This window comes from Natrix helvetica, assembly GCF_964273705.1.
Source record: "Natrix helvetica genome assembly, chromosome: 8".
NCBI lineage: Eukaryota > Metazoa > Chordata > Lepidosauria > Squamata > Natricidae > Natrix > Natrix helvetica.
Genome location: NC_138559.1, coordinates 3254788 through 3269271, shown reverse-complemented (window position 1 = coordinate 3269271; position 14484 = coordinate 3254788). Strand labels below are relative to the sequence as shown.

The 14484-nt window shown below is 46.1% G+C and overlaps 1 protein-coding gene across 2 annotated transcripts in view; it reads right to left on the bottom strand.

Annotated features, from left to right (window-relative positions):
- The window catches only part of ARID5A (AT-rich interaction domain 5A), a 45098-nt gene that overhangs the window by 18502 nt on the left and 12112 nt on the right, over nt 1–14484 (bottom strand). For both annotated transcript variants that reach the window (XM_081960982.1, XM_081960981.1), the window contains one exon: nt 7003–7127. In XM_081960982.1, the coding sequence (XP_081817108.1) occupies nt 7003–7086 (84 nt within the window). In that variant the 5' untranslated portion in view covers nt 7087–7127. The remainder of the gene's footprint in view (nt 1–7002; nt 7128–14484) is intronic.

Below are 14484 nucleotides of genomic sequence, written 5' to 3'. Positions count from 1 at the left end.
GGATGAATTACAGAGAGAGAGAGATACAGATAGATAGATAATGATAGGTAGATAGATATGGAGAGAGAGAGAGAGAGAGAGATATGGATGAATGAATGACAGACAGACAGATAGACAGACAGACAGACAGAGCTGTCCTGTGGCCAGAGGCTATTCAAGAGCTCCAAAAACCCTAACCAGCTCTTTCCTTCAACCCAGAGGGCCTTTTGCTCAAGGAAGCTGGCCAACTTGGTCAGAGCGCCCGAGATGTGTGAGAACACAAAGAGGCTGTTTTCCAGGAAAGCAGCAGAGACACAGATTCTCGCTCTGACACGCCCTCCCTCCCTCTCTGGGCTAAAAAAAAACCCAACAAAAAAAATCCGTTCTGCGTTTGGTTTGTTCTAAATTTTCCAGGAGTTAGAAAACTTGCTGCTATTTTGGGGGGAGGGGGAGGGGAAGGAGGGAGGGAAGTCAGCTGCTTCATCGTTCTCACCCGCTGTGCTTGGGTCTATTCGATTATTTTAGCTGCACGTCTACTTATGGGACTGCTTCTCTTTTTAAAGGCAGCCTTCTGCGAAGCAGTGAAATCGGAATAATGCTTTCAGGGACAGGTTTTTTTCCTCTCCAGACGGCTCACCCAGATGCAGTATAAATGGGGCACGACTTGCTTAACAAAATGTCTCGCTTAACGACAGGAAAAATGGGCTCAGAGGCGGATCTACGTCGGGGGGCTACCTGTATTTCTGCACGAAAGGCAAAATATTTCTGCGTCATGCCGCTGGTGACTCTTGCACAGTGATGGCCGGTCTCCAGATTTACCTCACTCGTTTCTAAGAACTGGTTGTGGTGTTTTAGAGACAAATTGTAACTGAATCCTAAATTTGGACCTTGGCTTCTTTTCTGCTCGGTGCTGAGGTTTAGTCAGATTAACAGAGTTGGAAGGGACCTTGTAGGTCATCTAGTCCAACCCCCCCCCCTCGCCCAAGCAGGAGACCCTACACCAGCGATGGCGAACCTTTTTTGCCTCGCTTGCCATAAGTGGGGGGAGCGCAGGAGGGTAGTGTGCATTCCTGAACTTCCGGTTTGCCCGTAGGGCCAGTCTTTTGCGCTTTGGAGGCTTGAGGGAAGCTCATGAAGCTTCCAGTGGGCCTCTGTGGGGGTGGGGGAGGCTCTTTTCGTCCTCCCCAGGCTCTTATAAAGCCTCTGGAGCCTGGGGAGGGCGAAAAATGGCTTTAAAAAGGCTGAACTCAGCTGGCCAGCTGACAGGGCAGCGCCTTGCGTGCCCTGACAAATGGCTCCACGTGACACCTGTGGCACGCGTGCCATAGGTTCGCCATCACTGCCCTACACCATTTCTGACAGATGGCAGTCCAGTCTCTTCTTGAAAGCCTCCAGGGATGAAGCTCCCACAACTTCTGAAGGCACTTCTGTTCAACGGGTTGATTATTCTCGCTGTCAGGAAATTTCTCCTTATTTCCAGGTTGAATCTCTCCTTGATCAGTTTCCATCCATTCTTCCTTGTCTGGCCTTCGGGTGCCTTGGAAAATAGCTTGACTCCCTCCTCTCTGTGGCAGCCCCTAAAATATTGGAAGATGCTCTCATGTCCCCCCTGGTCCTTCTCTTCATTGGACTAGACATTGGACTAGTCCCTGCAACTGTCCTTCCTATGTTTAGCCTCATCTGTCAAACTAACCTTCCTCTGGGTTTGTTACTACGAAGGATCCACCCAATGCCACTTTGGCTGAGACCAGAGACATGAGGACATTTTAGTTCAATGGGTGCAAATGAGAAATGCAGCTGGGACGTATTACAGGAACTTTGTCATTGTGGCTTGTAAACCACCATTTATGGCACAACGTGTTTTGCAAGACTAGCTAACTATTTATTGGGTTTATTTTTTTAAAAAAAAATAGTTGTCGACTACTTTGTGCAACATGCAATATCACGGGCTCCTTTATTTTATGATATGTTTTGTGATGATTGCATTTTACGATTATGGTCATGATCTGTCGCTTGTTGCTTATTATGTACACAGAGAGCTTACAAAATTCTATATTGGCCAAGTGTGATTGGACGCACAAGGAATTTGCCTTTGGTGCATATGCTCTGGGTGGACATTAAAAGACAAGATACATTCTATAGAATAGAGCAGAGTAGAGTAGAGTAGAGAGAATAGAATAGAATAGAATAGAATAGAATAGAATAGAGGGATGGTAAATAAAGCAACCCAAATGTATATTATAACTTATTAAATGAAATAATAAATGTATAAGAATGATAAATGTAAAGAAGAATAACAATTATGTTTCTTAAAATGGTATGTAAGAGCATAAAAAAATAAAAATCTCTTTGGGGAAAAAGAATAGAGTAGAGTAGAGTAGAGTAGAGTAGAGTAGAGTAGAGTAGAGTAAGACTAGGACTAGGACTAGGACTAGGACTAAGAATAGAATAGAATAGAATAGAATAGAATAGAATAGAATAGAATAGAATAGAATAGAATAGAATAGGAATAGAATTCTTTATTGGCCAATTGGACACAGAAGGAATTTGTCTTTGGTGCATATGCTCTCAGTGTACATAAAAAGAAAAGATACATTCATTAGGAATCATAAGATACAACACTTAATGATAGTCATACGGCACAAATAAGCAATCAAATCATCCTAGGAAACAAACAATATAAATATATAAATATAAATCAATATATTATGTGCCAGAAGTCTAATTCCTTGTCTGTCCAATCACATTTGGCCAATAAAGAATTCTGTTCTATGCTGAATAAATATAACGCTTGACAGTAAAACAATCTGAACAACCAAAATTTCCACTGCTAAGCAAGACCGTTGTTAAGGGAGTTTGTCCATTTTATGATCTCATTGGCCACCGTTGTTAAGTGAATCCTACAGTTGTTAAGTTAGTAACACAGTTGTTAAGCGAATCTGACAGACAATTGTTGTTAGTTGTGAGGTCGTATCCGACCCATTGCGACCCCATAGACAATGTTCCTCCAGGCCTTCCTGTCCTTTACCATCCCCCGGAGTCCATTTAAGATCACGCCGACTGCTTCGATGACTCCATCCAGCCACCTCGTCTGCCATCCCCTCCTTCTTTTGCTTCCGTCTTTCCCAACATTAGGCTCTTTATTTATCTATCTATCTATCCATACATTATCTTTCTTTCCATCCATCATCTATCTATCTATCTATCTATCTATCTATCTATCTATCTATCATCTATCTATCTATCTATCTATCTATCTATCTATCATCTATCTATCTATTTTTGTTATTGTTGTCGTTAGTTGCAAAGTCATGTCCAACGCATCGTGACCCCATGGACAACCTTCCTCCAGGCCTTCCTGTCCTCTACCATCCCCCGGAGTCCATTTAAGATCACACCAACTGCTTCGGTGACTCCATCCAGCCACCTCCTTCTCTGTCGTCCTCTGACAGACAATAAAACAACTCAATTGTTTGTTCAGGAGATGGTGAACCGTGTCCCATCATCCTGAGTTGCAAGTCGCACCCAAGACAAGACTGAAGACTTGGTCCTGCCAGCCGCACCAGAGCAAGATGGAGCCCATTAAATGGCTCAGGTGATCTGCTGTCGCCGGGGCAGGGGGGTGGCAGGTGTGTGTGTGGGGGGGGGGGTGATTTTATTACATTATATTAATTCATTTGATCCTTTTTATCAGTTTTATTGTTTTAAATGAGGTTTTGGATTCTATAAGCCACCTTGAGTCGCCATGTGCAAATAGGGGCAATATAAATTCAATAAATAAATAAATAAGCTAGTTCAATGGTGAAAAAAGTCAGGTTCTGCCTTTAGGCAAGAAAAACGAAATGCACAGGTACAGTATAGATCAGCGATGGCAAACCTTTTTTGGCTCGCGTGCCACAAGTGGGGGGAGCGCGGGGGGGTCGTGTGCGGGCGTGCCGCACCCATAATGCAATGCGTGATCCCCCAGTGCGCATGCGCACAACGCGCCCGCCCCCTCCCCGTTTTTATATGCTTTTTTCGCCCTCCCCAGGCTCCAGAGGTTTTATAGGAGCCTGGGGAGGGCGAAAAGAGCCTCCCCCACCCCCCCGGAGGCTCGGAGGGTGGTTTTAAGCGCTCCGAAGGCATCAGGGAAGCCTTTGGAGCGCTTAAAACGACCCTCCGAGCAACCCGGAAGTCACTTCCGGTTTGCTCGGAGGGTGGTTTTAAGCGCTCCGAAGGCGTCAAGGAAGCCTCCGGACGGTCCCCGAAGCCTTCGGAACGCTTAAATCGACCCTCCGAGCAACCCGGAAGTCACTCGGACGGTCGTTTTAAGCGCTCTGAAGGCTTCAGGGAAGCCTCCAGACGGTCCCTGAAGCCTCCGGGGGGGGGGAGGCTCTTTTCGCCCTCCCCAGGCTCCTATAAAGCCTCTGGAGCCTGGGGAAGGCGAAAAATAGCTTTTAAAAAGGTGAACTCAGCTGGCCAGCGCGTGCATGCGCACTGGCCAGCTGACAGGGCAGTGCCTCGCGTGCCCTGACAAATGGCTGCCATAGGTTCGCCATCACTGGTATAGATGATACCTTGCTCAATAGTAGCAACTGTGAGAGGGATCTTGGAGTCCTAGTGGACAACCTTTGAAATAGGATCCAGTCATGGGCAGCAGCTGCCAAAAAAGCCAACACAGTTCTAGGCTGCATCAACAGAGGGAGAGAATCAAGATCACCTGAAGGGTTAATACCACTTTATAAGGCCTTGGTAAGGACACACTTGAAATATTCAGATTTAGTCCCAGCCCCCCGAGGTCAAACACAACCCTGATGTGGCCCTCAATGAAATCTAGTTTGACACCCCTATCCTATCCTGATTCTACTCAGGAGGCTCCCTATTTTTCGGGACAGCTACATTCCTGGAAGTGGTTTTGTTGGATCTGTGTGATCTGTTGGGTCGTGATTATTAAAAAATAGCCCTTCTTAATTGTCATTCTTCCACATTAGGTAAAAAATATCAAAGTCAAAATCACACAAAGTAGCAGTCACAATCGCATGATCAAAAACACCAGCCCTTTTTTTTAACCTTGTGATATGGATAAAATGGAACAGGATTTTGATTGCATGCTGTCTCTCTCTCTCTCTCTCTTTTTTGGCTAAGACCCTGAGCTTGTCGATCAGAAAGCTCGGCAGTTCAGCGGTTTGCATCCCTAGGTCAGGTCTCTTGAGTGAGCAGGGGGTCGGACTAGATGACCTCCAAGGTCTCTTCCAACTCTGTGACTGCTGAGGCTGATTTGGGATTATTACCAGAGGTGGCCCGAACAGATAGCAGAAATCGTGGGTAGCTTCGCCCATCCCCCACCCCCGGCTCTATGGCATCCCATTTAGGCACTTTTTTTAGCCAAAGCACATATGCACGGAGGGCTGAGTTCATGCGTGGAGGTGGCATGTGCAGGCCCACGTTTGCAAACCGGTAGGGAAAGTAAGTGAATACCAGTAATACCTGATTATTACTATAACTGTCAATGGTTCCTCTTCCCTTCAAATTTCATTTCGTTGGAAATCTGCAACCGCGGAATTGAAGTGAATGAAATGAGCTAATCCATTTCCGAAGGGCCGATTCGTTTGCTGCAGATTTGTTCAGAGACCAATGTGGTAAAGAGAGGAAATGAAGAGTTTCCTCAGTACAAAACAAAAACAAAAACCGTTTCTCGGGAAAAAGAATGATTTCTTGGCAACGGAAAAGTTTCAAGTTTCAACACACAAGGCGCAATATGCAAGAACCCTTGCCTTTTCAATTTCTTTCTGAATATTACTCTTATTTGAAAGTCAGCAGGTTTTTTTTCTACATTTCCCTGTTAAATTTTCTATGTGGTTCAAAACAAACAAACAAACAAAAAACCCAACATCAATTCAGTAATTTTTTTAATAGAAAAGAAAAAGTTGGCATTGTCACAGATTTGCAAACACGAGTAGGAATTACCAACACTTCATTATCTCATATTCTTCTACCTAAACTCCAAAAGACAAGAACAATGGGGGGTTTTTTGCAAAAACTTCTATGCAAATTAACCAACTACAAACTGTAACTAGTCACTTGATCCAAAACCAATAAATGCTGCTGGCCCACTTCAAAACAAAACAGGATCGTAAATTAAAGCAGGGGGCTGGACTAGAAACCTCCAAAGTCCCTTCCAGCGCTATTCTATTGTAAGAAACACAGCTTTCCTAGAATGGGTTAGATCATCTTGGGAACCTTATTAGAAGACAGTGTTAAGAGGAAAATATGAAGTACAACATTTTGATTTATTTATTCTTTTTGCTTCTGGTCCTCCTATTTCCACAGGCTTTTTGTAAGCATAAAAATATCTCTGGAAATATTTATAAGCATAAAGACACATAAAAACTAATAATATCTCTTTCAAATCACAGAGCGTCTTCCTACTTTGCAAGATGGGCCTCTAAAAGCTTTGCTGAATTGCAGAAGGGATGGGATCACTCATATTCCCACTTGGGAAGGAGTTTCAAAATATGGGTGCCACTATTGGGAACATCCCCTTCCAAGGGCCCATCAGATGACAATCCAATAGCAATGGAGATGGTTGATGCTTTCTTCTTTGGTTGGATAGGCAGAAGAACACAGGAAAAGACAATCCCTTAGTTCAGCGTTTCTCAACCTTAACAAGTTTGAGATGTGTGGACTTCAGCTTCCAGAATTCCCTAGCTTACATTCATGGACTTCAACTCCCAGAATTCCCTAACCAGCACTCTAGGAATTTCTGGGAGTTAAAGTCTACACATCTAAAAAGTTGCCGAAGTTGAGACACACTACCTTAGATAACCATGCTGCAAAGGTTCATGCCACACTAAATCATGGTTTGTTTAAACCACAGCAAGCTACCTCAGCCACAATGGCTAAGTTCATACAACTCACTCCATCTGAATGAAATAAACCACATCTTAAATCTTAATCTCACAAGCGAACTCAGTCAAGTTTCTTTGACTTTCCATTTGGTTTATTACACTTAAAAAGTATCAAAGCCCTGGTCTCCATACTCACCACTTCTTCCAGCTTCTCCGGGTTGTCCTGAAGTTCTTCTTCTGTGCACAGATCTGGAACTTCCTGGGATTCACTCTCCGCCATGGGAACGCTCTTCTTTTTCCGTTTGCCTTTAAGACTGGGTGCTGCATGAAGACAAGATGACCATTGAAGCTCAAGGATGTAGAACAAGGGAGTCACCACCTTTGATCTCCAGCCCAGATCTGCAGTCAATGATCAACCCCCTATTTGGGCCATTTTCTGATCGATCGGGGGGAAAGGCCACCACTTGCAGAAGCCTTCTTGCTTGCCCCAAGAGTCCACTTTGAGGTCCTATCTTGAACAAGACCAGATATCAAGCGAAGCGAAGATCCTCTAGTAGGATCCTGAAGAGCCACTCCTCTCTGGAGTAGAGAGACACAACTGCAGCCAACGGCTCAAGTCATCTGCTAGCTACACAACGGAAGGCCTTCCTCACCCATACACCCATTCACCCATTGTTAGCTGAATCACAAGGAGGAAGCGTGAAACGATGACATCTTCTTCCTCATCCAAACATCAACAAACTAGGACTTCCGTGTGTGTGTGTTTGTGTGTGTCAAAATCAGCAAGGCGGACAACGCAATTTCGTGATCCAATTTTACCCTAAGGGGTGCTCCTCTTTCCAAAGTTGGGGGGACTCAGGAGTCCTTTCCTCTCCTCTCTCCCACTACCCACTGAAGTCCAGAAAGATGACCCTCTCCTGCCTTTAGCCCCAATCTCTGCCCAATCTTTTCTTGAAAACCTCCATCAGCGGAGCACCTGCCCTTTCTGGTGGCAAGCTGTTCCCACGCTTCATCGTTCCAACCGTGCAACACTGCACAAATCCGCTCCGGCCAGGGTGCCCATTGTGACATCCCAGTAGACCCAGACAGAAATATTGTGCCCTTCAGGTTGGGGGACTTTCCAGCCTGGCCTGCACCCAAGATTCAGAATGCAGCCCCTGGCTGAGAAATATGGGCAGCCCAGCTGCCGATTCAGACTGCTTGCCTGCAGATGGTTCCTTGGTGTCAGCGGCATCCGCGTGGGCGTGGGCGCATCCCGGAAGGCGGGCAAGCTTGTGGAGGGGGGGTGTTCCACTTTCACTTTCTGAGCGGTTTCCTGAACGGTGAGAAATTCACCCCACATCCTTCCCTCCTAGACACTGCTCAGCCGACAGCCTCTCCTCCACATTCCGGAGGCCCCCACAGATGGCGCATAAGGCTCTTCTCCTGAATGCGACCACCTAGACCGCACACACCTAAAAGGGTCAGGTGGGAGGTTTGGAATCAGGGTGCAAAGAAGAGGGAGAAGGGCAAGAGAAGCAGATATGGTCCCAATCGGGAGCATTGGCAGGGTGTGGCCAACGAAGTCCCTACGGCGGTCCCAATGGTCCAACGAAAGCTCCATCTATTCTGTGTGCGTGTATGAGTGTGTGTGTGTTGCTGATAAAGGTTTAAAAATTTCGAGCCATTTCAAAGGGTGAATATTTGGATTTTTAATGAGAGAGAGGGAGAGAGAAAGAAAAAAGGAAGGAAAGAAGGAAGGGGAAACAGAAAAAAGAGAAAAAGAAAGAGAGAGAAAGAGAAAGAGAAAAGGAAGGAAGAAGAAACAGAAGAAAAAGAAAAAGGAAGGAGGAAAAAAAAGAAAGAAAGAAAGAAAGAAAGAAAGAAAGAAAGAAGAGAGAAGTGAAAGAAGAAGGAAGGAAGGGAAGGGAAGGGAAGGAAGGAAGGAAGGAAGGAAGGAAGGAAGGAAGGAAGGAAGGAAGGAAGGAAGAGGAAACAGAAGAAAAAGAAAGAAAAGAGAAGAGAGAAGAGAAAGAAAAAAGAAGGAAAAAAGGAGGGAGGGACAGGGAGATCCTCAGCATTTAAGATATTTAAACAATCTTGGCAACTGAGATGTGTAGATATCTATTCCCAAAATGCCCCAGTCAGCATGCTTTAACATGCGTGAACCTCAACTCCCAGAATTACCCAGCCAGCCATGAGAGTTGAAGGCCACACACCTTAAAATTGCCACGGTTGGGACACCTGGTTCAGAGGACGAGGGCATCTCCTCCTGCTCCTATACTCTTGGCAGCTGTCCCATCTGAAAGTCCCCATTGCCAACTGTCGAGTCTTTAAACCTGGTCTCATCTGACCATGTGCCAACGACCAAACCTCAGTTTTGCTCTGTCAGTTACCTCATAACCAAATTTAGTGAAACCAAGTGTCGCCACACATCAACCTCAAATACTTCATGGATACTCAGGGTGAGGGAACCATCCGTTGGACATTATTATTTTTATAAATGCATCATTTTTATAAATAACACCACAACATGAGAACCAAAGAGCCCTTGGTTCTCCCCACGCACATCGGGAGTTTTAGCATCATGGATGACCTTGCTATTTAACCGTGATCTGTTAAACAAATCAGGGCAGACTGTCTCAACCAACAAACTAAGCTGCAAAATCACAGTGGCTGCATTAAAGGTAAAGGTTCCCCTTGCACATATGTGCTTGTCATTCCTGACTCTAGGGGGCGGTGCTCATCTCCGTTTCAAAGCCAAAGAGCCAGCGCTGTCCGAAGACGTCTCCGTAGTCATGTGGCTGGCATGACTAAATGCTGAAGGCGCAGGGAACGCTGTTACCTTCCCACCAAAGGTGGTCCCTATTTTCCTACTTGCATTTTTACATGCTTTTGAACTGCTAGGCTGGCAGAAGCTGGGACAAGTAACGGGAGCTCACTCCATTACGTAGTGCTGGGGATTCGAACTGCCAAACCGCCGACCTTTCAGCAGTTTTTCAGCGATGATGTGACTTTGAACGGTCATTAAATGAACGGTTTCTAAGTAGAGAACTTTCGAATTAGCCCAATAGGCTGCTCCTTCCAAAAAACGAGTGAGCAGGATGAGAGAGGAGGGGAGAAGACCAGCCATTAACTGCTGAAGTAGGGTAAAGGGACCCTTTTATTTTGTAAACAAGAAATGAGTCACCCCGTGGCTATGAGAAAAATAAACGACCTAATCCACAGAGAGAAAACAAGTGGAAGCTATCAAACTGTTGCAGGTTTCTGAATTTCCAAGAACTCTTAATCACACAAGTTGACTAGAAAAAAAGAAAGAAAGAAAACAGAGGGGAAGGGAGACGAGATGACTCGCCTTCTGGTTAGAACGGATGTTGCTCAACGGCATTAATTTTAAGCTCATGGGCTCCCAGAATCCCCCAGTGTAGATGCCAATAAAGAGGTAAAGAGAAAGGTTCCCCTCGCACATGCTTGCTAGTCATTCCCGACTCTAGGGGGCGGTGCTCATCTCTGTTTCAAAGCCGAAGAGCCAGCGCTGTCCGAAGACGTCTCCAGGGTCCTGTGGCCGGCATGACTCAACACCAAAGGCACATGGAACATTGTTCCCTTCCCACCAAAGGTGGTCCCTATTTTTCTACTTGCATTTGTATGTGCTTTCGAACTGCTAGGTTGACAGAAGCTGGAAAAATAACGGGAGCTCACTCCGTTACACAGCACTGGGGATTCGAACCACCAAACTGCCAATCTTTCTGATCGAGAAGCTCAGCATCTTAGACCCTGAGCCAACCTCTTGCCAATAAAGGCTCTCCCTCTAAAAACAGGGTCCATTTGTAAAATGCCACACCAAGAAAGAGATGTTAAAATCAGAGGGGGGGGGGAGAACCTGCATAGCCAAATGGACTCCTCACACACACACACATTTCCCTCCCCCTGCCCCACATTTCTTGCAGCTTTTGTTCCTCCTTCCTCCAACCCATCTTCGCCTCAGAAAGGACACCCACTACCACTTTCAAAGCACGGCGTAGCCAACAGTGGGGGGAGATTAGTAGTGGGGCAGTGGAGACTTTCAACTCAGCAGCAACCTCTAATCCTACATGGGTCAGTGGGAACTGGGAGAGGGGGGGGCAACATTAAAGGTTGGGGAGAGGCAGGCGGGGGATGTGACAGTTGGTCCTTCTCATCTCAGCTGCAGAATTCATTGCGGGCCAAGCAGCTCATTAGCCTTTCTCTCCACGGCCTCTGCCCATCTTTTTTCCTGGATTGCACATCAGAGAAACTGAAGAACAAGTGAGTTACGGCAGCAGAGAAATTCCTGTCGACGAGCAGCTCCTTGGAAGGGCCGGGATTAGGAGGTGTTCAGTGTTGTTGCACACCAGCAGAGCTGGCAGCAGATTCGTACAGTGAGGAGGTTGGAGAGGAACATGGGCCAGTCCTGGAGTCTACGGAAGGCTCTGATGAGGGCTCTGTGTCGGAGGCACAGAGTGTCAGTTATCAGCTGCCTTCGGAGTCAGACATCAGTGAGGTAGAAGAACAGCTGGAGCCTGTTCCCAGTGTGCGCATGCGCAGAGGAATTAAAAGAGGAGCAAAGGGGAGGGGAGTTTGCAGGAGACAATTAGTTCGCTTCATTGGTTTGTGACTCTCAGAGGCTCCTTGCCAAGCTTTGCAGATATGAGCCTGGCAGCTCTCTAAGCCAGAGAAGGACTGTGGCTGTAAATCCTCCCTCGAAAGACTTTGATGGATGTGAATGAGCAGGATTCACAGCCAATTAATAAAAGGGTTTTTTGTCGGGACCAGGAGTTGGCTCCATGCTCTCGGGAAGCCTCAAGAACAGTCAGGTTGCACTGCAGGGTAGGTTTCCAAGCTTGCCAACCTGCATGCAGATTTCCCCATCCTAAGGGGAATACCTGGTCGTGGACAAGTCAGGGAGAAGCCCCCAGACCCGCTCAAGAGGTCTTTTCCAAGCCTCTGCCATGCAGGAATACGGAGGGGGGGAGAGGGAGGAGTGTGTCAAAGCCTCAAGTGGAATAGGAAGACAACTCCATCTGAATCACGGTGTCCAGATCTCTCCTGCCAACGGAAACAGTTAGTAAGCAATTCCAGATTTATAGTTTCTGGATTGCAAAAAATATTGCAATTCGCCCATCTTGCGAAGCCTTGCAAACAATTCTGTTTCCTGCAATGGGTTTTCAAAATTAGTCAACGAAAGGTGGCTGTATTAACGAAGGGATGCTAAGCAAAGGGGCAGCCGGGGTGCCTTAAAAGACCTGGGCAAGTCCAACTTGGCACATTCCCTTGGTCTTGGGCCCCCTCTCAACCAAGGGGTCAACATGAACTTCCATGGGTTCAGGCTCCTCCTGTCCAACAGGCTGGCTAAACCCCCTCATCAGCTCCAGGCCTCCCCCTTGGTTAGCAGTGCAATGTAGTCAGACAAGAAACACAACCATGACAACTAACTCTGTTTGATCCAAGGTCTTAACAGAATCTTGCAAGACTGAAAGTATTGGTTAGAATTGTAAGCTGCCCAGAGTCACTGATTGAAATGGGCGGCCCCAGAGATGGCGGGAGGGAGGGAGGGTTGGGTGAATGAGAGAGTGAGAGAGAGAGATGATAGATAGATGATAGATAGATAGATAGGTAGATAGATAGATAGATAGATAGACAGACAGACAGACAGACAGACAGACAGACAGACACAGTCATAGACAGACAGGTGATACATAGACAGATAGACACACACAGATGATAGGTAGATGATAGATAGATAGATACAAAGATAGATAGATAATAAAGAAGAAGAAGAAGAAGAAGAAGAAGAAGAAGAAGAAGAAGAAGAAGAAGAGGAAGATAGAGATACTGTAGATAGAGAGAGAGAGAGAGAGAGAGAGACTGACAGACAGACAGACGATACCTAAACAGATGAAAGAAAGAAAGAAAGAAAGAAAGAAAGAAAGAAAGAAAGAAAGAAAGAAAGAAAGGAAGGAAGGAAGGAAGGAAGGAAGAAAGATAATGATGATCTTCTGAAAGAATCTTTAAACAGATTAACAGAGTTGGAAGGGACCTTGTAGATCATCTAGTCCAACCCCAACCCTCCCAAGCAGAAGACCCTACACCATTTCTGACCGATGGCAGTTCAGTCTCTTCTTGAAAGCCTCCAGGGATGAAGCTCCCACAACTTCCGAAGGCAACTTCTGTTCCATGGGTGGATTGTCAGGAAATTACCGATTAACCTCAGTTCATCCATGCTAGCTAGAGAATTCTGGGAGTTGAAATCTGCACACCTTCCAGTGGCCGAGGTTGCAAAACAGATTTATATTTAACTAATTCATTAGAAGACAGGTCAATCACCCGTGACTTTTTCCCCAAAGCAGTCATCCTTCTAATAGAAATGTTATTTGGATTCTCTGGCCAGGGTGTGGACATCCCTTCCGCGTTCCTGCGGCTTTGGGTAATATATATTTACACAAGGCAGCAATCAATCAAGCCTATGCTTGCAGCCAGGGGAATATTCCTAGATGAAACCTTCCGAGTGACCCACACCTGCCCCAAAATGTTGCAGCTGGACAGGAAGGCAACATGACAAAGAAAGTGGGGGGGCTTTTTTTTTTTTTTTTTTTTTACAAAAGCAAGCCTGGGTGGAATTTTTATTCTTGTCCATTTATCCCCCCTCCTCCCCCCATCCCAACCTCTCCTAAGGCTGCGAAGGATCATTTCAATGTGTTTTGAACAATGTTAAACCTTCTTCAGCGCTTCCATCATCGTTTTCTTTTCATGAGCTTCCAGCCTCAAACCAACTCTGCAAATGCTGCTAGGGGTTTTCAGTTTAAGAGAGGGGGGGTTGCATGTAGCATGGGAGGGATTCCCCCCCCCCCAAAATTGAGGTTTAGGGGTTCTTCTATAGGGACCACCCTGTTCTGAACTAGGCTTCCTGAGACAGTAAAAAAAGCACACGCTTAGTCCCAAAAACCCTCTTTTTATTTCAAAGGCTGTGAATTATGTTCATTCACAGCCTGTAAGGAGTCCCAAATAGTTTGTAAAGAGTCCGACCGTAGTCTGCCAAAGTCTTTCAGGATAAGGCTGATAAGCACCCAACTTTATCTCCCTTGAAATGCTGCTAAAGACCTACTAATTGGAAATTAACTTTGCAAGGCCACGCAGAGCAAAGAATCAAAACAGAGCTTCAGAATTTAAACTGACCAGCATGAACAAAGTTGTTTCCTACAAAGGTTCACGTGCCTTTGCTCCTCCTTTATGTCCTATGGGAGGGGCCAATCATCTCCAAGCCTTACTCCCCAGTAAGCTCCTTTTGTCTTAACTGTTCTTGCCTTCCTGCAGCTCTGCGCATGTGCACACTGGGAACAGGCTCCCCCTGTTCCTCTGCCTCGCTGCTGTCCGATTCTGGAGGCTCCGGAAGGCAGCACATAACTACTAGACAGCCCTGTCCCCCTCTCTGCCTCCGACGCAGAGCCCTCGTCCGAGCCTTCCCCAGTCTCCAGGACTGGCCCATGTTCATCCCCAACCTCCTCATCGCCAGCAGAGTACAACACAACCCTGCTTTAAGAAGGGGTGCCTGGCGCCACGATGACAATTTGAGTTACAAGTACGAAGAGTAAGAACACGAGACTGGAAGGCGCCGGAACACAACCACCAGACATTAATTGTTGCTGAAAAGAGGGGGGTAAAGGGTAGATCAGAGATGTAG